The following is a 26,518-nucleotide window of genomic DNA, read 5'->3' as shown; positions in this document are numbered from 1 at the left end:
GAGAAGAGAATCCCAAATAACCACTTTAGGTCTTAACCCTATTTCATTCCCTTTTCCTTTGTTCTTGAAATAACCTGAGAATTTGGGCATTTTTATGGGTAAAATTTGGAAAATAAGTTTAAAACTAAACATGGACTTTTTTCCTACAAGCTGTTACTTTTTAATTTTCTAAACCTGCTCTAGTGAGGTTTCACTGACAGGTAATAAACTATAAATATTTGAAGTGTACAGTTTGATAAGGCTGACATAGGTCTACACCCATGAAAACATCCCCACATTCTAGGTAACAAGCACAACCTTCCCCCAAAAGTCTCCTCTGTGGCTTCATAATCCCCCCTCCCACCCTCTCCCCAGTCCCCAAGCAACCGTCCATCTGCCTTCTGGTCCTCTAGGTTAGTTGGCATTTTCTGGCAGTTTACAGAAATAAAACCATGCACTTTGCAGTCTTTTCAGCCTGACTACTCTCCCATGACATAATTAGTTTGAGATGCAGCCCCGTGGTTGCTCACTTCTGCCTATGACTGAGTAGTGTCCCCCTGTGTGGATATAACGTGATTGGCTTGTCCAGTCCATTCATCTGCTGATGGAGTGAGGCTTTCGTTTAGCAGTGCAGTTGCTGCAGATGTCTCTAAACCCAATTCAGATGCCTTTGCCGTGGAGAACGTCTTTTAAGAAGTATAAAAATGGTAGCCGGGTTCCTAGCATTCCAAGCTCTTTTTCCAGCCAGGCCATGGTCGGATTCTAGTGTGTTATTAAAGAGAAGGAGGGATCGGAGCCCTTGCTGCAGTTTCCCCTGGTGCCCCTGGAAGCCCCCTCTGAGGGGTACCTGCAGGATGAGGCACACCTCATCCCATCCTGCCGTTCACGCTGGAGATTACTGTTCTGCTGCTGCGTTTCCCATCACTTCAAACTGTTTTTCTTGTTTAGGTTCAAAGGGCGAGGTGGGTTTCCCAGGATTAGCCGGGAGCCCAGGAATTCCTGGATCCAAAGGAGAGCAAGGATTCATGGGTCCTCCAGGGCCCCAGGGACAACCAGGGTTACCAGGATCCCCAGGCCGTGCCACGGAGGGGCCCAAAGGAGACCGTGGACCTCAGGGCCAGCCTGGCCTGCCAGGTAAGGGCGTCTCACCAGGGGCCAGGGCTGGGGACTGGGACAGAATTCACAAAAGGAAATAGTGTAAAATAAATAGTTAAATGAAATAGTTAAATTCTCAACTGAGCTTTTTTATTTAGAAGGCTGCAGCATTTATTACAGCTTGAAATTGTGTTTGGCCTCCATCAAGTCAAAGCTTTTCTTGTATCCTTTCTGTCAAGGAATTTAAGTAATTAGGGAGATGCAAGAAAGGAAATGATTGGACAAGCCTGGACACATGTCCCATCTGTGGCGTTTGACTTAAGCCAGCGCAGCACTTGGGCCCACTTGTGGGTTCTAACGAAGACCCCTGTAGGGGTAGCACAGGTGCCCAGGCACCACTGACCACAGGCCATTTTGGACATGGAGCCACTGGAATTTCTATGTCTATCCGTCCTCCCTCGCTCCCTCCTTCCTTCCTTCCTTCCTTCCTTCCTTCCTTCCTTCCTTCCTTCCTTCCTTTCCTCCTTCCTTCCGTCTCCTTCCTTCCTTCCTTCCTTCCTTCCCTTCCTCCTTTCCTTCCTCCTCCTTCCTTCCTTTCCTTCCTTCTTCCTTCCTTCCTTCCTTCCTTCCTTCCTTCCTTCCTCCTTCCTTCCCTTCCTTCCTTCCTTCCTTCCTTCGTCCTTCCTTCCTGCCTTCCTTCCTTCCCCTTCCTTCCTTCCTTCCTTCCTTCCTTCCTTCTTACTTCCTTCCTTTCCTTCCTTCCTTCCTCCTTCCTTCCTTCCTTCCTTCCTTCCTTCCCCTTCCTTCCTTCCTTCCTTCCTTCCTTCCTTCCTTCCTTCTTCCTTCCTTCCTTCTTCCTTCCTTCCTTCCTTCCTCCTTCCTTCCTTCCTTCCTTCCTTCCTTCCTTCTTGCCACTGGCATTTCTATGTCTATCATCCTCCCTCCCTCCCTCCCTCCTTCCTTCCTTCCTTGCTTCGTAGCCACTGGCATTTCTATGTCTATCCGTCCTCCCTCCCTCCCTCCCTCCCTCCCTTCCTTCCTTGCTTCGTAGCCACTGGCATTTCTATGTCTATCCGTCCTCCCTCCCTCCCTCCCTCCCTTCCTTCCTTCCTTGCTTCGTAGCCACTGGCATTTCTATGTCTATCCGTCCTCCCTCCCTCCCTCCCTCCCTCCCTTCCTTCCTTCCTTCCCAGACCTGCCTCAATTTCTGTCTCAAGGGTTCACACTGTTTGTCCAGTGTTGTATCAGAGACAGTGTTATTTCTATTTCCTCCCTCCCTTCCTTCCTTCCTCCCTTCTGGACCTGCCTCGATTTCCGTCTCAAGGGTTCTCATTGTTGGTCCAGTGTTGTATCAGCAAGGGGCCCGTGGGTGGCAGTATGGATAGCACCACAGCCCAGGGACACTTGTGCATATTTAACCCCAAATATGTGGCTTTCTTCTCTTCCATTAGGACTTCCGGGACCCATGGGGCCTCCGGGGCTTCCTGGGATTGATGGAGTTAAAGGTGACAAAGGAAATCCAGGCTGGCCAGGAGCACCCGGTGTCCCAGGGCCCAAGGGAGACCCTGGATTCCAGGGCATGCCTGTGAGTTATCGATTTGTAGATTTTTATTTTTAAAGGAGTGTTTTCTGGCCACAAGTATTCATATGTGTCTATGTGTGTATGTATTGTGTGTATGTGTATATATATGTGTGTGTGTGTGTTACACTCCCACATCCCCACTAAATCAGTTCTTTCTTTCTTTCTTGCCAGTAACCCACATCTTTATTGGCATCAGAGTAGGAAACTATTGTAACATTTTTTTTACAATCCAGTTTTCCAAGAACCATAAAAGGGAAATGTTATACTGCTGGAAATTATGGCTCAATGCCTAAATTTAAGACCTATTTACAAACTCAATGTAAAAAACAAGCCAGTGTCATTTTGCAAAGAACAATTCTGTAAAACTAGCCCAGCCATCTCTTAGGATTGGCAGGAGTACTGGGAATTGCAGTTGAACAGTTCAAGTCATAAAAGATAACCAGCAATATCCCATCTTTCTTTACTGACCTGATCCAGATACAGAGTCTAAGTGGTGACTTAGACAAGCCTTCAGAGGAGCACATCTCAGGGTGCAATAAGCAACCAGCAGCCGTTTGTGTTTGTGTTTGTGTGTGTGTGTGTGTGTGTGTGTGTGTGTGTGTGTGTGATGTTACTTTGGCTCTTTGCTACACCTGACTATGTAGCCCTTCTTAGTGGTGGTCATGGATCTTTGGTTTGATTTTTAGCTTAACCACATCCATGGCTAAAGAATTGTGTTTACGTGGCTCACTCATTCAAATAGCCGGATTAGCAGAGCTTTATTCTCTGTCTCTGTCTCTCTGTTTCCTCTCTCTGTCTCCATCTGTCTGTCTGTCTTTCTCTCTCTAACACACATTAGGAGAAAGAGAGAGTGCGTCAGGGGAGATGGGGAGCAGGAGGGATTTGAGACAGACCTCTGCAGTTATGTTGGAACAAACGAGGTTCTTCTGTAAGTCAACACATGTTCTCCCTTAAAGGGAGAACTTTGAACTGCTCATCGGCAGCAGAGACATATCTTAGAGTCATCAGACTGCTTTCTCAAGGATGGATACAGAATAGCTAAGCTTGCTAGGTGCAAAACAATCTGTGGTGCCGATTTACTTCTGAATCAGTCAGTTATGAAATGCTTATGAATAATTACACAGAACTGTCTAGAAGGAGTCGCAATAGTCATATTTATCCACTCCCTGTCCTCAAAGCTGTGTGCGTATCTCCACAGTATAGCGAATGTGTATGTGAATGTATTTTCGGGCCCCTACTGCTATATTGCAGTTTTCCAGTAACGTAAGTATAGGTAATTTGTCAAATATTCATGTATTCCCATTTTTATTCCTCAGTAACATAGAAATACACCCCATTCCCGGCTGGGCCTGGTAGCTCACGCCTGTAATCCTAGCACTTTGAGAGGCCGAGGTGGGTAGATCACCTGAGGTGAGGAGTTCGAGACCAGCCTGGCCAACATGGCAAAACCTGTTTCTACTAAAAATACAAAAGTTAGCACGGTGGCTCATGCCTGTAATCCCAGCCACTTGGAAGGCTGAAGCAGGAGAATTGCTTGAACCCAGGAGGCAGAGATTGAAGTGAGCTAAAATGGCGCCACTGCACTCTAGCCTGCGCGACAGAATGAGACTGTCTCAAAAAAAAAAAAAAAAAAAAGAAATGTACCCCATTCCTGGTGCCAGTCAGTGTCTGTCTGTCTCTTTATACATATATATGTATAAATATGTCTTTGTATATATGTTTATATACATATATATTTGTTCATGTTATTTTGGTTTGACATTTTAAAAATAAGGCTAAGAAACAAATCTACATAAGAAATAAAACAACTTGTTACATGTTGCTGTCCACGACTAGAGAAAGGAATGACTGTGTTGAAATGGAAAGAAAATGAGCCCATATTTTGAAATACAAGAATATTGCCATAGTGTAAAGGAAAATACTCGTTCTTTAGCATTTCTTAATTTTCTTTGCATATTTAAAATCAGTTTTCAGATAAGACATGAAACTAATTCTAAAGAAAACTGACTGCACTTGAGGGTTAAGGGGAAAGTTTTCGAAAAAGCTCGTTGGGTGGTGCTGGATGGCTGTGTTGCCATCACAGGTGTTGAGGGGCCCTGGCTCTGTCCATGGCATCGTGCTGGGAGCTGGAGGTGGCAAGGGCGGGACATTTGCCTGCTCCTCAGAGGCTTCCCCTGTGGATGGACAAGCAGAGAAGACACATGGGAGGGAAACAAACGCTTCTACTTTCCAGCTTCCCGATTGAGGCACATGCAGAGGTGTTATTATTCTATCATTTAAGAAACCACAAGGCACCATTTGTTCACAAATGTGCTTAGCAAAACACTGAGGGGCTGTTTCAGTTTTCCAGCTAGCAGGTTACTGGAGAGACTTAACCTACATATCCTGAGCAATTTCCAACCTCCTCTTTGTGTGTCTAGGGTATTGGTGGCTCTCCAGGAATCACAGGCTCTAAGGGTGATATGGGGCCTCCAGGAGTTCCAGGATTTCAAGGTAAGACAGCACAGGTCTTGCTGCACAGCCTTTGCAGCAGGAGGTGCTGTGTGAAGAGCTTCCTAGCCTCGGGCACTTTAGCACTGCTAGCACTGGTGCCATTACAGCGCGAGATACTGTTCTCTTCAAATTAAAAACGGCATTTCTGTGTGGCAGCCCAATTTGTATAATCTTATGGATGCCAGTATAAAGACATTCTGATTTTCTTATTAAGAATCAGTGGATCTTTAGCATCTCAATAAGAAGTCATGGATTTGGGCTATTCATTAATTTATTCATGTATTAAACACACATTTTTTGGGATGCTTACCAGCTCCCAGGCACTGCAGTTTTTACTGCCCGGTCAGATACACATGAAAGGCGAATAAAACAGGTCTCAGCCTCAAGGTGTCTTGTGGTCCCACTGGGGACATGTGTGAATCAGATCAGGACCAAAAACAGAGCCCTATGCCCCTCCACTAGTTGGATCATTTGACAGTTTGCTGCATGCTTATAAAAATGTAGCTTCTGGGTTCTAGAAAAAAGAGTTTCATCAAAAGTTTTACACAGGTGACCAGAAATAATGCTGTTTTCTTCCTTGAAGATAAAGTGGAAATTTGTTCACCGTCTATGTGTGTATATATGTGTGTATATGTATGTGTGTATATATGTGTGTATATGTATGTGTGTATATATGCATGCATAAGCAGCTGTGTGAATGTGTATATATGGGTAGGCATATATGAGTATGTGTGTATACGCATTTATCTATACATTTGTGTACATGTATGTGTGTGCACTAGAGAGAGATATACACACACATATTTGTATATCATTGGGAATTCTGTGCAAGACAATGTTTTCCCTCTGCTTAGGTCCAAAAGGTCTTCCTGGCCTCCAGGGAATTAAAGGTGATCAAGGCGATCAAGGTGTCCCGGGAGCTAAAGGTAGGAGAATTTGTTAATCTGTGAATACCTTACTGGTGCTTTGTGAAAATGTAAAAGCCAGGAGTGCACAGAATTGGGGTGTTTGGTTTTTCATATGTGAAGTGACTCAAAAATTATTAAAAACAGTTGATTGAGAATTCTTTGCAGCAAGTCAGGATTCCTGTAGTTGACATTTTAACCAGCAACTTGTCTGGAAGTAGAATCTGATAAATCCAGGACTGAGGGAACTCCAGGGGAGGGGTGGCTGAGGTTCTTGCTGACAGGCTCAGAATTCAAAAACTCCCCAAGGCTCTGAAGTTAACCTGAAATCAACCACTGAAAGTTATAATAGGAAAGAAAATCAATCTTGCACTTAGAGACGGAGTACATTCCTGCTGCACAGTAACAAATTCTTCCTGGGAAAGGTGCTGTTGGCTTCTCCACCGGTGGGAGCCCACAGCAGGAAGGGCACTGAAAACCACGACATCATCTCAAAAGGGAATGGTTTAAGCACAGTGTTCATCCTGCTTCCTCTCTGTAGAGCAGACCATATTTCTAGGGCATCATTTAATTTTCAAAACCATGTTTTGGGAGAGAGAATGAGAAACCACATGCCCTGAGACATGGAACCCAAGGAAGGAGAGGGGAGGGAGGGTGTGTGGAAGGGGAGGGAGAGTTGAGGGTATTGGGCTGAAGACGGGGAGGCCGAGGGGACCTCACACTTTGTGTGGTTCTTACCACACGCCAAGACCTGTCACGCAGAAGAAGGATTAAGTTCATTCATTACTCAAAGATCAGGACCAGCGTGATACTGTACAGTAAGGCAGGTTTCAGATGAGTGTGGGAAAAACGTCCCAGTCGCAGAGGGCACTCTCCATGTCAGAAGCGGGGGCTGCCTGGGAAGAACAAGCTTCTCTCCCCACTGGGAGGGCTGGTGTGAGGCTGCAGGGCGGTTGTCAGGGGTCCCAGAGCCCAGAATGCAGTGGGAAGTTAACGGATGCCCCAGTGCCTTTGCCCGAGAGTTCAGGATTTCAGGTTAAATAATAAAGATGTGCAGATCGGACATGTTTTGTGAAGATCTGATTACTTGGGTTTTGATGATGACTTCACCTTTGAGAAGTATGTTACATTTGGATAGCTTCACCTGGGGCTCTCCTTCTAAAGTTGTTTCCTCCCCAGCTGTGGACAGTGAAATTGATCAATGCCTTCCCTATTCCCACAGGTCTCCCGGGTCCTCCTGGCCCCCCAGGTCCTTACGACATCATCAAAGGGGAGCCCGGGCTCCCTGGTCCTGAGGGTCCCCCAGGGCTGAAAGGGCTTCAGGGACCTCCAGGCCCCAAAGGCCAGCAAGGTGAGAAGGCTTGGCCTGTGCAGGGTGGTGGGCAGAGTTCCTCCTCACCCATGTATCTAAAATAAGTTTCTGGGTAATGATTATACACACACATATGAATATGAGTTTCTTAACCTCCCTTCAATGCATATCAAAACCTATGACATTTTTAAAGGGACCTAAAAAAATCCAGAAGAAAATCCAGGAAAAGCTAGAGGAACATATAACAACACATCTGTGTTCAGTTAGAAAAACGTGGGCTCAGACAACCAGATCATTACCTTTCCCCCTCCCGCCTCCCACTCCAGATGGGGGTGGCAGGTAGCAATCTGGAATGGTAACAATCGGTGCTCTCCATCCATGCCTCCAGGAGCTCTGCCTGATTGGCACCGTCTGTACAATTCTCTGTTATTTCCCGAAGCCTTAACCTAGTCTTCTGCTTATTTGAGCTAAACATCTCCTATTTTAAGAGCTACTTATAAGGAGTGGGTGGGAAGTAAAGGAGAATGAAAACATTTAAAGTTGAAAGGTAGCATCAGTGAAAATTTAAAGATACTTAAGAATAACCTGGCCAGGCTCACTGGGTCACACCTATGTAATGCCAGCATTTTGGGAGGCTGAGGTGGAAGGATCACTTGAGCCCAGGAGTTCAAGACCAGCCTCGGCAGCATAGGGATCTGTCTCTACAAAATAATAATAATAAAAAAAATTAGCCAGGTATGGTGGTGCACGCCTGTAGTCCCAGCTACTCGGGAGGCTGAGGTAGGAGAATTGCTTGAACCCGGAAGGTCGAGGCTGCAGTGAGCGGTGGTCACACCACTGCACTCCAGCCTGGGTGACAGAGCGAGACCCTGTCTCAAAAAAAAAAAAAAAAAAAAAAAGAAGAAGAAAAAGAATAAGCTACGTACATGAAAACAAAAAACTGTCCGTGTCAGTATATCTTTGCCTAAAAATTGAGCCCCCAGTATATGGCTGAGAGGGAAAGGCTTATCCAGTCTCTCATTCCCTCCACCTCACCTGCCTTCTCCAAACCAATCTGCCAAACAGCGAGAAACCAGGGAGAACTCAGAACGAGGTGCCCAAACACACCCCCATAGGAATATCCAGCTGCTTCTGCCAAGTCTGTACTCGGCTTTGTGGGAAGCAACTCCTGGCTGTCCAAGAAAACGTTCTCGTCTGCAGTGAGACTTTACGCTTGCCTCCTTGAACACTGAAACGGACATTTAAGAAGGGAAGAAAGAGATACAGCTTACTGCCATACGGGATCATAAATTATTTTTCCTCTGCCTCAGGTGTTACAGGATTGGTGGGTATCCCTGGACCTCCAGGTATCCCTGGGTTCGACGGTGCCCCTGGCCAGAAAGGAGAGATGGGACCTACCGGGCCTACTGGTAGGTTGCGAGACCTTCCAACCTAATTACCCTCGACCGGGATCTTTGGGGCAGAAGCAGCCGACCCAGGCATGGGGAAAGCTGCAAAATGAAGCTGGGTATATTACTTGACAGATTTCGAAGAAGTCTGTTTCTTAGAAGAAATAGGATCAAACAGAAGAGCTGAAGAAGTGTCCCTTTTTCTGTGTAGAGACAGATATTGATCAAAGCGTACGCTTCCCAGATGTTGTTGAAAGGCAGCCAATAGTGGTGGCCCATGTGGTTTCCTAAGTGGGATGTGAGCTGCAGCTATGAAAATTCTATTTCAGCAAAGGACAAGGGAAAGTCGAAATGAGTATAATGCCATCTTTGGCCCAAAGGCGTGGGATAAACTTGATCTCCTTCCTTAGGAGACGGGACACTGGAGTGTTCCATGAAGGCCATGATGCAAAAGGCTGAGGCTGCTGACTCACTGAACAAAGAGCTCAGCCCAGCAGACTTGCGCACAGTTTGGCACGTGGCACAGTTAGAGAGGGGACAGAAGCAGGCCTTGCCTGAGAGGTCCCCTACTGCTCCATTTCCATACGTGGGCTTTAGGTTGCTATGGAAGAGAAAATGCCTTAAGATTAGGTTGTTTAATAATTCTGTGATAATCCTCAACAGGAGCCCCACACTTCCATCTGAATGACATGCACAGAGTCACGTCATTCATTTATTTTCATTTATTCATATGTCCATTTTCATATATGTCATATATTCATTGAACTGAATTGTTCAAGCACCTGCTCTGCACCAAGGACTGCACTTATAAAAATATCTTGAGGTGGTAGGTGAAAAGAAAAAGTTAAGACACCATGAAGGAAGCAGGCGGCTGTATTTAGTTAGCCATGCATTCTTTTTAGACTTTTTTGGTAACATGAATAGGTAGGATACTTCGTGGAAATATAAAATATTGAAAACTCTTTGGAGAAAATGATTTTGAAAGCCTTCAGGGGAGCGTGTTTGCAATTAGGGAAACTGATTTGTCTCCTATCTTCCAGGTCCAAGAGGATTTCCAGGTCCACCAGGCCCTGATGGGTTGCCAGGGTCCATGGGGCCCCCAGGCACCCCATCTGTTGATCATGGCTTCCTTGTGACCAGGCACAGTCAAACAATAGACGACCCACAGTGTCCCTCTGGGACCAAAATTCTTTACCATGGGTACTCTTTGCTCTACGTGCAAGGCAACGAACGGGCCCATGGCCAGGACTTGGGTAAGAAGCCTGCAGATCCACACATTCATTCAGTGTAGGTGTGTTGAGTGCCTTCGGTGCGCAGTGCTGGACTCACCTCTGCTGCTGCACTGAGAGCAGTAGCCAGTGAAAAAGCAGCCCGGCCCCATTTCCCTGCATTGATTACAAATAATCAGTTCAACAGCTGCTGTGTTACTAATGGCAAGCCAAGAAATGTGGAGACTGAATCTTCGAAAATCTTTAAATTAATAAAACTTTAGATCTCATCTTCAAATTATCAAGTAGGATCAAGATTCCTGGAGTGCACTTAACAGCTTGCATTCATGCAACTTAACCATTGCTGTTTGTAAAAAATGTCCACGTTATCCTGTCTGAAATTCTGTACGGCTGCTGAGCTCTGAGCTCTGCTCCTCTAGTTTAGGTCAGCAGAAAGCTACATATCTGTCCTCATTATCTTAGTCTGCCCCAGATAACCTCCACCAAACTGTGTTTTAATTTTCTCTACCTTTAACTTTTATCAGGGTTAGAATCAGCAAGCTGCTATAGAAAGAGCATCTCTGCATTTTCTGCAAAACTATTGTTAAAAGACATTGCCCGATTTGTTACTGTCCATTGTATAATGAACCGTATGTTAAGTTCCTTCTAGAATTCAGCTTTAGGAAAAGGTTTCTTTGTGCTGGTAAACTGGTTTTGTTTCCTTTCATCAAAAATGTCCTACAGAATCCTTAATAGATTTCCATTTCCGTGATTATGTTGATGACATGTTTTTGCTTGTTGTCCAGCTGAAATCCACTTTACATAGAGATAGATTGTGAATTATAAAGAGAACCTCTCACATTGTCTTCTCCCTTGTCTAGGCACGGCCGGCAGCTGCCTGCGCAAGTTCAGCACAATGCCCTTCCTGTTCTGCAATATTAACAACGTGTGCAACTTTGCATCACGAAATGACTACTCGTACTGGCTCTCCACCCCCGAGCCCATGCCCATGTCAATGGCACCCATCACGGGGGACAACATAAGACCATTTATTAGTAGGTGAGTCAAGCATTTGTAGGAACAAATGCATAATTGAAGAGGAAAAGTCTCTAGTCTGGACAAACATATTTTTTCTATTTTTCTCCAAAACATTCAATCCTTTGCCATTTAGTTTATTATTTGTGATATCTGAGTTTTGTAATAGAAATCAACCATAAAAATTATTTGACGTAAAAGTCAGTTGGCTGGGCGCAGTGGCTGGTGCCTGTAATTCCAGCACTTTGGGAGGCTGAGGCGAGAGGATCGCTTGAGCCCAGGAGTTCAAGACCAGCCTGGGCAACATGACGAGACTTCATCTCTCCAAAAAATACAAAAGTTAGCTGGGCATGGTGGCGCGAGCCTATGCTTCCAGCTACGGGGGAGGCTGAGGTGGAAGGATCACTTAAGCCTGGGATGTTGAGGCTGTAGTGAGCTGAGACCAGGCCACTGCACTCCAGCCTGAGCAACAGAGTGAGACCCTGTCTCAAAAAGAAAAAAAATAAAAGTCAGTTATTGTGTTTTAAAATTACGGTGCAGAACCATGGTGAGATAATGCCGGGCTTGCAGAGAAAATTTCTATTTTACCTCCTCACTGTGGTGGTTAGCTTTGCTCCCGTGAGCAAAGTGATGTCACTGGATTCTTCAGCCAGTGTCAGAACAGTCTTTCTCAATCTTTCTTTTTTAAAAAATAATAACTTCCCCAAGGAGCCTTTTAAGACATTGTTTTCTGAATCATCCCTGCCCCTATGAATTTTTTTAGAAATTATTTTTAATTTTGGTAAAATGCACATAACGTAAAATTTACCATCTTAATAACTTTTCAGTGTACAGTTCAGTGGCATTAAGTACATTTACATTGTTGTTTAACCATCACCACCATCCGCCTCCAGAACTTTTTCATTTTCCCAAACTCAAACTCTGTCCCTATTAAACACTGACTCCACATCCCTCCTCTGGTGACCCCAGTTCTACTTTCTGTCCCTGTGAATTTGACCCCTGTAGACACCTCATGTAAGTGGAGTCATATGATATTTTTCCTTCTGTCCCTGGCCTATTTCACTCAGCATAGTGTCCTCAAGGTTCATCTACATTACAGCGTGTGATAGGATTTCTTTCGTACTTAGGGCCAAATAATATTTTGTTGTGTGTAGGTGCCACGTTTTGTTGATCCATTCCTCTGTCAATGGACACTTGGGTTTTGTCCACACCTCAGCTGTTGTGAACAATGCTGCTATGAACATGGGTGTGAAAATATTTCTTTGAGAGCCTGCTTTTAATTTTTCTGGATGTATACCCAGAAGTAGAATTGTGGGATCATAGGGTAATTCTATTTTTAGTTATTTGAGAAACCTCCATGCTGTTTTCCACAGTGGCTGCACCCTTTCCATTTCTGCCACAGTGCACAGGGTTCCAGTTGCTCCACGTCCTCACCAGCACGTGTTGTTTTCTGCCTTTTTGATAGTAGCCATCCCAATGGATGTGAGGTGGCCCCTATGGAATTGTAGTACTGCAGACATACTATATATCTCCTCTGTTTGTGTATTGTATGTATATCTGTGCTTTATGCATTAAATTATACAGATTTATACATTTAAAAATTATATAGTAATACACACACTCCCAGTGCCACCAATTTTTGCTCCCTTGGGTGATGTTGTACCCATTGAAAATGCATGTGTTTGGCTCAGCGATTTCCCTTAAGTATTTATCCGCACTAATATCTGAAGTATGTTTTCAGACCCCAGGAGCCTCCCTGATAGGAAGTAAGATGGGAAACTGAAATTATTATGACTGAAAATAACATGACTGTCCTCTCTTTGCCTCTTTCCTTCTAATTACAAGTTTATTGCTGGCCAGGTGCAGTGGCTCATGCCTGTAATTCCAGCACTTTGGGAGGCCAAGGCAGGTGGATCACCTGAGATCAGGAGTTCAAGACCAGCCTGGCCAGCATGGTGAAATTCCATCTCTACTAAAAATAAAAAGATTAGCTGGGCGTGGTGTTGCATGCCTGTAATCCCAGCTACTCGGGAGGCTGAGGCAGGAGAATTGCTTGAACACAGCACGCGGAGGTTACAGTGAACCAGGATCGCACCATTGCACTCCAGCCTAGGTGACAAGAACAAAACTCTGTCTCAAAAAAAAAAAAAAAAAGCTTATTGCTTAGAAATACTCAGAAATAATAGGAAAGTAGCCAGTGAACAAATTCATTTGAGTAAGAAGCGAGTCTGTAATTTTACTTTTTATGTATTAAGATAATAAATGATAAAAAAGATTAAAAGGTTTTTATATTCCCTTTAAATAAATCAGCAGTCTTTGACTATGAAGAAAGATGTAGCAGTATCAGCTAAGAAGTGCCCTGCATTCAAGAGAAAAGGGAAAAGGAAAGCAAATGCTTGGACTCACCCCTGGAGCTCCTGCCCAGCTGCCCCAAGCTGTGCCTTTAGCCCAACTCCTTGCATTAGATGAACATGCCCTGTTTCGGGGAAGACTAGGGTTATGTGCCAGGCAGGTCCTGGCAGATCACAGTTTAGTGAGAGAGCTATGTCACGTGGGACCATGGACCAGAGGGCTGGAAGGCGCCTCCTATGTGGGAAAATCTTAGATCTTTGATCCCCTTACATTAAAATATCTACTGACCGTTTTGATTTTTTTTTTTTTTTGAACTATGAGAAAACTTATTTTATTGATCTTAAAATGGAGACTATCATTCATGACACTTCCCGAATGGCACTTTTCAGAATGCAGGCAATACTTCACCTGTGCGAGCGGCCGCCAGATATTGACTGTTCTGAGACTTTTCTTGCTCAGAACCATGTCTGATAACTAGAAGGAAAAGGAACAACTTTTGTGGGTTTCTCTTTTTAGCTTCCTTTACACAACAGGTAGAAAAAGACTATTCATTGATATGTTTCCAATTTACTTTCTTGACAACATTAACATTTGACCTGGATTCAGAGCTCCTTGACAGGAGCTCTGGCATGCCCTGGTGGTATTCCAAAAACAGGTCTCAGAGAAGCTGTGGGTTTGAGACCGGCATTGCTCTGTGATGCAGTCCTTTCAGTAAAACAGCCCTGGTCTGTGGGCACCAAGAGTCTGAGGTTTCTGTGTGTTTTAATCCTCAGACGGGCTCGTAAAACCAACTTGGAGCTGCTAAACCTTAGAGTCTAAGCAAGGGGCGCGGCATTTCCCACTTCATGTGTAATTGGACCAGAAAGTCCTGGAATGTCCCAGGACTTTACATTTCCAGAATTTTATGTCTGTTAGTTGACATCTCGAAGCTCAGCAGGAAGAGACCTTCCCAGGCGTGTACTTGAAGCCGCTGCCTTTGCATCAAGTCTGCCTCTACTTCCCTGTTGTAGAGAGGCTGCCCTTTTGTCCCTGTCTCTGAGCAGGCAGGTTTCCATGGTTACTGAACTTAGTGGTTTCCCACGACTTCTCAGGACTTACAGGTTCCTTCTCAGGTCTTCCCTTTAGGGAGGTCCGAAAGCTAAATTTTAGAAACAGCAAATGACACAAAAGCCTTCATTTTGAGCAGAAAGGGTGGCAGTTTTACTGCTTTCATCCTGATAGTAGGGCACCATTTTCTAAGTACTTTCTAGCTTTCTGCAGACAAGACTCACGACATAAATACTGATTGCTAATTGCTCTGACAAAAAGACCACTGGATTGAGAGCAAGGAGAACTGCATTTTAGTTCTGTCTTGGACTGCAACTAACCCTGGCCTTAGTTTGTTCATATGCAATATGGAGAATTTGGCCGTGTGAATTTTAAGGAATCAGACAGCCCTTTAAGCCTGCAATGGGGCAGGGCCACCCTCTCTATAGACCCTTGAATCCCTCAGCCCAGAGACAGTCTGAAAAAGACAAAACCCTTCCCTCCAGGCTGTATTTCTAGGTCTCGTGTCTAGCAAACAGATGGTGGCAGATGTATGAGGCCAATTTCAGTCACTGTTGTTTAAGTGAACCTTTTAATTCATCTGCATTTGGGTGAATAAAATAGAAAATTGCACACACCACACATACACACGTACACACACGCACATGTCCATGGAAAATCAAATGACTCATTCAGCCCTATTCCCCCTTCTGATCCACTTTCATGCAAATGTCCCAATATAACTAGGTGTAATTATTAACACCGTTTATAGTCATTTATCAGCATTGTTAACACTCTGTTCATTTTGTGACTCGAATGTAATTATTCACTGTTGGTGTTTAATTTTTTTTAAAAACAAAGCATTATCCCACCATCAAGGGTTCCCTTCATTGAGAGGGTCTTAGTCAGAGCACTGTGCCGTTTTAATGTATTTCTGGTGCAGTCCCAAGCCTGAGCTGAATCAGCCTGGCTTGGGAGGCATCCTGTCCTTGGGAGGGTCCTCTGGGGGTCACTTCAGCTGCAGTGGATGCTGATGGCCTCAGACCTTGGGCAGCTGAGCCAAGGGGGCAGACCAGAAAACAAGTTTCCCGCAAGAGGCCCATGTGGACATGCAGCCTCAAGTTCATTAAAGCATGCAGTATTTGTCTTAGTTACTCAGCTCACTAAGTGCATTTCTTACACTAAAGATTATTCATGGCTTCAAACAAACTGTTGCATTCCAGAAGGAGTAGCTCTTGGATTTCACCAGCATTTTTTCTGAAGCATTTATTGTGCTTGTGGAAATACATACTCATTGTCGAAAGATTGGAAAACACTCAAATGCCCAAAGAAGAAAAGCCGCCTGTAACCCCAGCCCCTCCGGGAGAGCCACTGTTAGAGCTTTGCCTTCCTGTTTTTCCCTTCTACAAGACAGACAGTTAAATAACTCGTGTTGGATCTATTTTTTAAACAATTTTTTAGAGGCAGGCCTCGCTTTGTTGCCCAGGTCGTAGAGCAGTGGCACACAGGCAGGCCGAATGTAGCTCCCTGCAGCCTTGAACTCCTGGCCTCAGGCAGTCCTTCTGCCTCAGCCTCCCGAGTAGCCGGGAGTACAGGCCTGTGTCCTGCTCGAATTTTTTTTTTTTTTTTGGAGATGGAGTTTCACTCTTGTTGCCCAGGCTGGAGTGCATTGACACGATCTCGGCTCACTGCAACCTCCACCTCCCAGGTTCAAGCGATTCTGCTGCCTCAGCCTCCTGAGTAGCTGGGATTACAGGCATGTGCCACCACGCCCGGCTAATTTTTTGTATTTTTAGTAGAGACAGGGTTTCTCCATGTTGGTCAGGCTGGACTTGAACTCCTGACCTCAGATGATCCGCCTGCCTTGGCCTCCCAAAGTGCTGGGATTATAGACATCAGCCACCGCACCCGGCCATCCTGCTCTATTTTTGAATCGAATGTTTTAATCCTGAGACAGGCTTATAATACCAACAGGGAGGTGCCAAACCTCAGAGTCTAAGCAATGGGCATGTTTCCCACTTAATATGTAATTGGACCAGAAAGACTGAGTGAGGGCGTTGAGTGTTGGTAATGGGGCAGTGCATGAACGGTGGCCTCTGCCCTGCACCCTGCTGTGCTGAGTGTCTCTGCTTCACTTCCAGGTGTGCTGTGTGTGAGGCGCCCGCCATGGTGATGGCCGTGCACAGTCAGACCATTCAGATCCCACCGTGCCCCAGCGGGTGGTCCTCGCTGTGGATCGGCTACTCTTTTGTGATGGTAAGTGTCTGGGGAGACGCTGTGTATCCTGGGAAGAGCCCCACTTGCGCCTCATAGTTGCCTCTGTCTGGTGCCTCCACACCTCGGGGTTCTCTGCATCTCGCTGCTTAAGCCCCTCCTTATTCCTCCAACCGACCCCTTCCAAAGCATGCCTGGAAGCCTGGCCTGCTCTGCCTGGTGACAGCAGGGGTCTCCAGCACCAGCCAGAACACTCCTCTGCTCAGAGCCAAGGTAGCTGGGATGAGCATCTTCTTGGAAATGCAGGCCCAGGCCTCTGCTTCCCTGTGGCTGCGCCACTCAGGTGCTCTACAGCTCTGTTCCAGCACCAGCAATATAAACAGCTTCTCTATACAACCTGCTTCTCCATACAACCAGCTTCTCTATATGAGCAGCTTCTCTACATGACCACCTTCTCTATGTGAACAGCTTCTGTATGTGACCAGTTTCTCCATATGAGCAGCCTCTCTATATAACCAGCTTCTCCATGTGACCAGCTTCTCTATATGACCAGCTTCTCTACACAAAGTGGAGGACTCTTTCAGGGAAAGGAGGAAGAGAGCCTGTAAATGGGGAGTACACATTCTACTACAACACGAAAGAGCTGGAAAGCAGAAGCTTGAGTTAGGGAGAGAACACCTGAGGGCTGGCTGTGGCCCCCACGAAGGCTCTTCTGGGCCGGTGCTGCCTGGGACCCTTCCCACAGGGCAAGGACTGCTCTCCTAGCCCCAGGGCTTCCTTTCCCCACAAAAGTCAATTGAAACAGAAAACAAGGCCCCTGTTTGATACGCTCATTGTAGCTTGTTTTATTCTGTTACCTCAGTTGGCAGTATTGATTAAATATATACAAGTCGTGAACTTGTAAGGTCAGAGTTATCCCGGAATTTGCCAATTCCCAGTAAACGACTCTACACACACATCTGCATCATCACTGGAAAACCTAATCCCATCTTCACACTGTCAGGAATGGGCGAGTTGTACATTTGACCCACAGATGAACATTATTTATTATCTGACTGACAGGGAACAGGGCTTCATAGCTATTTTCTTCTGTAAATTATTCCAGTTGTAGAAAAAATTGGCAGGAAAGCATTCTTTTTAATGTTTGAGTGAGGACGCTGAGCGGAGATAACAAGATAACTCATGGGTGGTGTGGCGTCTGCCCTGCACCCCAGCCATGTGGAGGGTCTGCTCTACCTTCCGGACGTGCTGTGTGCGAGGTGCCCACCATTGCGATTTCCTTCTACTGGATTTTTCTTGTGCTTTTCTACGCATTTTTCCAAGTGTAGAAAAAGTTGGCAGGAAAGCAATTTTTAAAATGTTTGTGCACATATACAAGTTTGATTGTATGATTTGCTGGGTTGATTGTACTGCAGTTAGACTCTTCACGTTGTACCACCACCACCAGATTAACAGGTTCCAATAATTTGAAGTGCTGCATTGTAACTACTTTATCGAGAGAGCCAAAAAGGTTGAACATGCAGTATAGAGAAATCAGGACACTAACAATGATATAAGCATGCCATTTTCATTAAAAGGTCGATTGGATTTGCCACTCCATAACTATAAGAAATACTGAGTGGAATCTCAGTGTGTCAGGGAAAGTCCGGAGCTGCATTGAGGAACCACAGGAAAGCCGTTGTCACCCCAAACCCTTGTCCGGGTGTCACAAAGACCTGAAACAGTGATTGCCCATAATTTCTCGAAATCAGGAGCAAACAAAAATAATGACGTTCTGGAGAACAGTGTCTTCCAGCACCTCCTCTGAGTTCTCAGGACGATGGCTCTGGTCTGGAGGTCCCTGTCCTTGCCTCTGCTCTGCCTTGAAGCTGTGTGATCCTGATCAGATCCCAGAATGTCCTCATCTGGGAATCAGTGGAGTTAGCCTTATCCTCAAAGGTCCCTTGTGTCTCCAGAATTCCAGAGTTCACATTCCCCATATCTGAAATAATAGTCATGGGGATCTGTCATAATGTCTTAGTCAAGGTTGTATGTCATTCATTTTAAGGTCTTGATTTCTGAGTACAGGAAGGTCCTACTTAAACCTGCTAGACCAAAATGCAATTTGATGAAGTTATGGTAGTAGCTATTTTTTTTTCTTACTCTTGTTTCTCTCTCTTTTTAAAGAAAAAAAAATTGAATGATTATTCTTTACCTTAAGATAAATAGCATCTAATATAGCAAATACAGGAATGCCTTTGTAAAATCTGATTCCACATCAGTTGTTTGCAACGTTATTTGAACATTTTGGCTATCGTCTCATGCCCCACGTTAGAATGGGTTGGCGTGTTTCAAATCTAATACATAGTGAGCTTTTCTTTAAACTCGAATAAAGCTGGGCTGGTCATCTATTTGGGGAGCAGCCGTTGGATGATCCCTGGGGCCATGTTGAGCACTATGGGGCCCCAGCCATGCAGGCACTGGCTTGCTGGCCAGTCCGAGAATTTGGGCACAGAGTGTGTCTTGTGGTGACCACATGAGGCTGCAGTGTGTGGCTTTCCAGAGGGAACACCCTGGCGCCTTCCTGGGAAGGATCGATCTCTCGCCCGGTGTTTGAGGAGGGAACCTCTGACTCACGGCTTGCGTCTGTTCTGCAGCACACCAGCGCTGGTGCAGAAGGCTCTGGCCAAGCCCTGGCATCCCCTGGCTCCTGTCTGGAGGAGTTTAGAAGTGCGCCATTCATCGAGTGTCACGGCCGTGGGACCTGTAATTACTATGCAAATGCTTACAGCTTTTGGCTCGCCACCATAGAGAGGAGCGAGATGTTCAAGTAAGTGGGAGCGCAGCTTTTTTGCTGGGTGCTGGCCCCTTTGTGACTTTATTTTTTAATCATCCACGATCCATAACGTCTTCCAAAGCAAAGTCTCGAAGAACAAGTGTAATGAACATTTGATGCTGTTCGACATGGGCAGATCGCCGAGACGATTTAATTTTTTCATATACTGAAGAACCGTGAAAGGAAAAGGTCACTTTCCATTTTTTCTAGGTGAATGTACTAAAATGTAATCAAAGCAACTGAAATCTCCAAACAGAGCATGTTTGAAATACAGTATATTTAATAATCCCGGGGAAAAGAAGTGAGCAGCATTCATTTTCATGCCATTTATAACACCGATCGTAATGTACCCTTGGTGTAAGTTCTGAGTGACTTCACAAGGTATTTTTTTAGACTTGTGCAAATAAAAATTAATTTCAGCACAAATTCAGCTGAAATTGAGAGGGAAGACCCTTCCTTTTCCATGACCCAAATCTCACTTTTAAAATGACTGTCCCAAGTGGCTACTAACCTTGCTGGAGTTGACTGGGAGCCGGGCCAGTTCCCGAAGGCCAGGAGCGCATAATGAACCCTCTATCCGGAGCCCCAGCTACAGCCCTGCTGGGGCCAATGCAGGAGGCTGACGGAGCTGGCACAGCTGCTTACTGTTCGTTTCCAAAACAAGTGCTTCTCACCCCTGGAGATAAGCCTTTCGTCTTCACCTTTTTGGAGAGAATCGTATGGAACTCTGCTATGATCCTGTCTCTCTCTTTTTTTTTTTTTTTTTTTTTTTGAGACGCAGTCTTGCTCTGTCGCCCAGGCTGGAGTGCAGTGTCCGAATCTCAGCTCACTGCAAGCTCCGCCTCCCGGGTTTACGCCATTCTCCTACCTCAGCCTCCCGAGTAGCTGGGACTACAGGCGCCCGCCACCTCGCCCGGCTATTTTTTTTGTATTTTTTAGTAGAGACGGAGTTTCACCGTGTTAGCCAGGATGGTCTCGATCTGCTGACCTCGTGATCTGCCCGTCTCGGCCTCCCAAAGTGCTGGGATTACAGGCTTGAGCCACCGCGCCCGGCCGATCCTGTCTCTTTCTAGCTTAGATAGTAAGAGACAGGACAACATACTCACTCCTCTAATTCATTACTCATCCAAAAAGTGCCACGTGCCTAACTGGTGGTTTATTGGAGCCTTTCAAGGCACTGGAAACTTGACATCAATGCTGCAGATATAGTTTAGCCATTCGCTACCAAAATGAGCACACTTTGTTCATGCCTCAGCCCCTGTAGTGTCCTCTTATAGGGTTGATAGGTAATGATGGGATTTTTTTTTTTTTAACCAGCAGCCTGATACAATAAACTAAAATGTTTTCCCAAAGCAAATTAGGTAAGATCCCATTAATTTAAATAATAAACTTGAGGGTACTGGAATTTGTACCAAACGTTGCTCAAACAAGCAGCCTCAATTTTAGGATGAGGCACTCTCATAAATGGCTATTTTAATTTTATTTTTTATTTTTTTAAATTTTAATAGAATTTTCTCAGTACCAATTTTAGTTCAGATTTTACCTTTTCAACAATCAAAATAATGCAGAGTTTCTAAGCTTGAGAAACATTTGGGACATTAAATGTCTTTCCCTCTTTTTGGCCTCAAAGCAGACCACAGAAATCCTTCAAAAGTTATAAAAGTATTTCGAGGTCTAGGGAATTACTCCAGATTTATTACTCATCACATCATTCCACAAATATTTAATGAACACTTACTGTGTGTGTAAAGTGTTGCAGAGAAGAATAAGATCTTCTTCTTACCTTGGAGGAGTTTATGATCTAATGGAGGAGAAAGGACGAAAAGTGAAATTGTAGTACAAGGAGGCAGGGTGGGCACAGAGGGGGATGGCCAAGGCTTCGGAGCCAGACTGATGTGGCGGGACTTCAGCTGTGCCCTAAGGGGCTGTGGGCACTGGGGCAGGTGTTAGGGCCTGGGTGTGCAGATGGTAGGTAACCCTCAGTGTTCTGTGTGCCCTGCACCCAGCACATGCCTGCTCATGGTAAGGTGGACAGCAGTCACTGGATGGTACCAGGTTGGGGCCTGATGCCAGGGGCTGGGCCGACCCCTTAGACATTTCTGAGCAGGGCAGGACTGCCATGTTTCTGATGTGTTGTGAAATGATGGCCAATGGTCTGTCTCTGTGTTGTATTTTAGGAAGCCCACGCCGTCCACCTTGAAGGCAGGGGAGCTGCGCACACATGTCAGCCGCTGCCAAGTCTGTATGAGAAGAACATAATGAAGCCTGAGTCAGCTAATGTCACAACATGGTGCTACTTCTTCTTCTTTTTGTTAACAGCAACGAACCCTAGAAATATATCCTGTGTACCTCACTGTCCAGTATGAAAACCGTAAAGTGCCTTATAGGAATTTGCGTAACTAACACACCCTGCTTCATTGACCTCTACTTGCTGAAGGAGAAAAAGACAGCGATAAGCTTTCAATAGTGGCATACCAAATGGCACTTTTGATGAAATAAAATATCAATATTTTCTGCAATCCAATGCACTGATGTGTGAAGTGAGAACTCCATCAGAAAACCAAAGGGTGCTAGGAGGTGTGGGTGCCTTCCATACTGTTTGCCCATTTTCATTCTTGTATTATAATTAATTTTCTACCCCCAGAGATAAATGTTTGTTTATATCACTGTCTAGCTGTTTCAAAATTTAGGTCCCTTGGTCTGTACAAATAATAGCAATGTAAAAATGGTTTTTTGAACCTCCAAATGGAATTACAGACTCAGTAGCCATATCTTCCAACCCCCAAATATAAATTTCTGTCTTTCTGCTATGTGTGGTACTATGCAGCTGCTTTTGCAGAAATCACAATTTTCCTGTGGAATAAAGATGGTCCAAAAATAGTCGAAAATTAAATATATATATATATATTAGTAATTTATATAGATGTCAGCAATTAGGCAGATCAAGGTTTAGTTTAACTTCCACTGTTAAAATAAAGCTTACATAGTTTTCTTCCTTTGAAAGACTGTGCTGTCCTTTAACGTAGGTTTATAAAGACTAGGATATTGAATGTGAAACATCCGTTTTCATTGTTCCCTTCTAAACCAAAAATTATGTATTGCCAAAACCAAGCCCAGGTTCATGAATATGGTGTCTATTATAGTGAAACATGTACTTTGAGCTTATTGTTTTTATTCTGTATTAAATATTTTCAGGGTTTTAAACACTAATCACAAACTGAATGACTTGACTTCAAAAGCAGCAACCTTAAAGGCCGTCATTTCATTAGTATTCCTCATTCTGCATCCCGGCTTGACAAACAGCTCTGTTGGATCGCAGTATCAGTATTTTCACACGTAAGCACATTGGGGCCATTTCCGTGGTTTGTCATGAGCTGTGTTCACAGACCTCAGCAGGGCATCGCATGGACCGCAGGAGGGCAGATTCGGACCACTAGGCCTGAAATGACAGTTCACTAAAAGTCTCCAAAACATTTTTAAGACTACTAAGGCCTTTTATGTAATTTCTTTAAATGTGTATTTCTTAAGAATTCAAATTTGTAATAAAACTATTTGTATAAAAATTAAGCTTTTATTAATTTGTTGCTAGTATTGCCACAGACGCATTAAAAGAAACTTACTGCACAAGCTGCTAATAAATTTGTAAGCTTTGCATACCTTAGATCATTTTTATTTTGCACTTCTTCCAAATGAGAGTCACAGACTGGGGGTGATTTATAGTGACTACAACAAGGAAAAAAAGATTGGTGTTCTCCATCTCTTCCTCTTTCGTCGCCTCCTCACTCCCTCCTTTGCATCCTTCCATCTGTCCCCCAAGACAGCTGTCATCCATCTCTCCATCCATCTATTCATTCACTGTATAAATGCCACTTCCCAGGCATTGGTTAAATACAAGATAAACAGAGATGAATAGCACGCATGTATAGCCATTAAGTGTGAATCCACTGGGGGGTTAGAACTGAGATTTTAGTTATATTAGGAGTGAAGCAGAGGACTGGATTCCAAGTATTACTTGATGTAGCAAAAAAAAAAAAAAAAAAAAAAGATGACAGATCTCTTTTCCCTAATGACTTAAGCTTCAGTTTGAACTGGATCAGAATATAGTCCACAGAGAATGAGTGTGTTACTGAATACTCAGAAAAAAGCTCTCGATCTGGTGATGTTCTCAGTTAACTCACCCACCAGAGCCATCGTGAAGACAAAGGACAGAATGTGAACATGTAGCACAGTGCTCCAGGCAGGTCATGCGGCAGGGACCCGATTCGCCACCTTTTCCCCACTTCTGACAAAAACAGTGAAAAGCGTTCTTTGGTCTCCTTAGTATATAGAAGGGTAGAGAAGAAAATTAAAATCGTTAGGCTTAGTTTCTACTGAAGTTACTGAGGGGTAACTGAAGTTATTAAGAGCCACTTTAGAGCATTTCGTACATGTATATATATTTTGCGTACAAAATTTTGTATGCAATATATATATGTATAAAGTTCATTTATCATGTTTGTTATATACAATTTAGTATCTCTAGGAAAGTACAAAGAAGATAATATGACACTGTGGATCCCGATACTCAAATCCCATGCATCTTGTACCCGTTGTTCTGAAAGCAGTTTTTATGTGTTTTAAATTAACTTACAGTAAAACTGACTTATTTTGATGTACAGTTCTATGAATTGTGAACTTACAAATAGGTTCACATACCCATAAGGTTCACATACCCATAACTAAATCAGCACGCAGAACAGTTTCATCACCTAAAAACCTTCAAACGTGTAGTATGTAGAACAGTCAGGCACCCTAACCTGGTCATCAGCCATGGAACTCTCCCCCATCATAGATCGTCTGTTCAAGAATGGAAGAATAGACTTGAAACTGTCTTCTTCCACTCAGCATAATGTATTTGACATTCCTTCAAGTCGTTATGTGTATCAATAGTTTATTCCTTTCTATGCTGAGCGGGATGGCATTTTATAGACATACCACCCTTCACTTATCTACTCACCTGTTGAATGATATTTGGGTTGTTTCTGGGTTTTGGTGATTATAAATAGGAATAAACATTCACATTCAAGTTTACCTGTGAATGTAAGTCTTCATTACTTTAGAATAAATGCCCAGTACTAAGACAGCTGTGTCATAGGGGAAGTATGTGTTTAATGTTCTAAGGAGCTGCCAAACCATCTTCTAGGATGGCTGCACCATGCTGCGTTTTCTCCAGCAACCAGTGGGCGCTCCAGTGGCTCCACACCCCCTCTAGTATTTGGCATTGCCAGCAATTTGTGTGTGTGTGTGTGCGTGTGATCTTCTCACAAGTATATAGTGGCATTAACTGATTAATTTGCATTTCTCTAATGATTAATGATGTTGAACAGGTTTTGGCTGTCTGTATATCTTGTACATCCTTTTTTGTTTGTTTGTTTTAGGTGTCTGTTAAACCTTTGCTCAGTCTTTTTAAAAATTTTATTTTATTTTGTTTTATTTTTAGATGAGGTCTTACTCTGTTGCCCAGGCTAGAGTGCAGTGGCATGATCTCAGCTCGCTGTAACCTCCACCTCCTGGGCTCAAGTGATCCTCCCAACTCAGCCTCCTGAGTAGCTGGGACTACAGGTGTGTGCCACGCATCCAGCTAATTTTGTTTTTTTGTATTTTTGTAGAGACTGAGTTTCACCATGTTGTCTAGGCTGGCCTCAAACTCCTAGATTCAAGTGATCTGCCCACCTTGGCCTCCCAAAGTGCTGGGATTACAGGTGTGAGCCATCATATCCAGCCCCTTTGCTCAGTTTTTCACTTGGGTTGCTCGTCTTCATACTGTTGTATCCTGAAAGTTATTCACATATTCTGGTTACAAGTCCATTTTTGGATAAGTGATTTGCAAATTCATCCACTTAATGGTGTCTTTCACAGAGCTAAACTTTTTTGCTTTTTAAAATTTCAGCTTTTATTTGAGATACAGTGGTGTACATATGCAGGATTGTTAGATAGGTGTATAGTGCCAGATGGTGAACATAGTACCCAGTAGGTAGCTTTTCAACCCAGGCCCCGTCCTCCCTCCCCACTCTAGTATTCTGCAGTGTTGACTGCTTCCATGTTTATGTCCATGTGTAAAGCTAAAGTTTTTAATTTTGATGATATCCAACTTATCAATTTTTGTTTTCTTCCACTGGACATGCTTTTGCTATTATGGTTAAGAACCTGCTGATACACCCTAGCTCACAAATATTTTCTCTTGCATTTTCTTCTCAAAGTTTTAAGGTTTTACTTACTACCTTTAGATTTGCAATCCATTTTTAATTGATGAAATTCACATAATGTAAAATGCACCATGTTAAGGTGAACAATTCAGTGGCATGTAGTACATTCACAATGCTGTGCAACCACCTGTGTCCAGTTCTAAGCCACCTGCTTCTAGTACTAAACCAGCTTCATCTAGCATGAAACCAGCTTCATCTAGCACTAAACCACCTACATCTAATTGTATACCAGCTGCATCCAGTCCTAAATTACCTGCACCTAGCATTAAACCACCTACATCTAGTTCTAAACCACCTGCATCTAGTGCTAAACCACCAGCATCTAGTGCTAAACCACCTGCATCTAGCACTAAACCACCTACATCTAGTGTAAACCAGCTGCATCTAGTTGTAAACCAGCTGCAGTCTGTTTCTAAACCACCTGCATCTAGTTCTAAACAATCTGCATCTGGTTCTAAACAACCTGCATCTAGTTCTAAACCACCTGCATCTACTGCTAAATCCCCTTCATCTTGTTCTAAACCACCTGCATCTGGTACTAAACAAGCTGAATTTAGTTCTAAACAACCTGCATCTAGTGCTAAATCACCTTTAGTTCTAAACCCCAACATCTAGTACTAAATCAGCTGCATCTAGTTCTAAACTAGCTGCATCTAATTCTAAACCACCTGCATCTAGTTCTAAACCATCTACATGCAGTTCTAAATCAGCTGCATCTAGTTCTAAACCAGCTGCATCTAGTTTTAAGCTACCTTCATCTAGTTTTAAACCAGCTGCATCTAGTTCTAAACCACCTGCATTCAGTTCTAAATCAGTTGCATCTCATACCAAACCACCTCCATCTAGTACTAAACCACCTGTATCTAGGA

General features: G+C 44.1%; 1 protein-coding gene across 1 annotated transcript in view; it reads left to right on the top strand.

Annotated features, from left to right (window-relative positions):
* Positions 1-23,065, top strand: part of COL4A1 (collagen type IV alpha 1 chain) — a 155,281-nt gene extending 132,216 nt beyond the window's left edge. The window contains exons 42-52 of the mRNA XM_010384745.2: positions 928-1,113; positions 2,526-2,659; positions 5,077-5,149; positions 6,004-6,075; positions 7,277-7,405; positions 8,677-8,775; positions 9,795-10,007; positions 10,844-11,021; positions 16,517-16,631; positions 19,226-19,398; positions 21,582-23,065. Of these exons, the coding sequence (XP_010383047.2) occupies positions 928-1,113; positions 2,526-2,659; positions 5,077-5,149; positions 6,004-6,075; positions 7,277-7,405; positions 8,677-8,775; positions 9,795-10,007; positions 10,844-11,021; positions 16,517-16,631; positions 19,226-19,398; positions 21,582-21,663 (1,454 nt within the window). The 3' untranslated portion in view covers positions 21,664-23,065. The remainder of the gene's footprint in view (positions 1-927; positions 1,114-2,525; positions 2,660-5,076; positions 5,150-6,003; positions 6,076-7,276; positions 7,406-8,676; positions 8,776-9,794; positions 10,008-10,843; positions 11,022-16,516; positions 16,632-19,225; positions 19,399-21,581) is intronic.
* Positions 23,066-26,518: the final 3,453 nt, after the last annotated feature.

This window comes from Rhinopithecus roxellana, chromosome 18, assembly GCF_007565055.1.
Source record: "Rhinopithecus roxellana isolate Shanxi Qingling chromosome 18, ASM756505v1, whole genome shotgun sequence".
Classification (NCBI taxonomy): domain Eukaryota; kingdom Metazoa; phylum Chordata; class Mammalia; order Primates; family Cercopithecidae; genus Rhinopithecus; species Rhinopithecus roxellana.
Note: the sequence above shows the minus strand (reverse complement) of the source record. Positions and strands in the feature narration are given on the sequence as shown.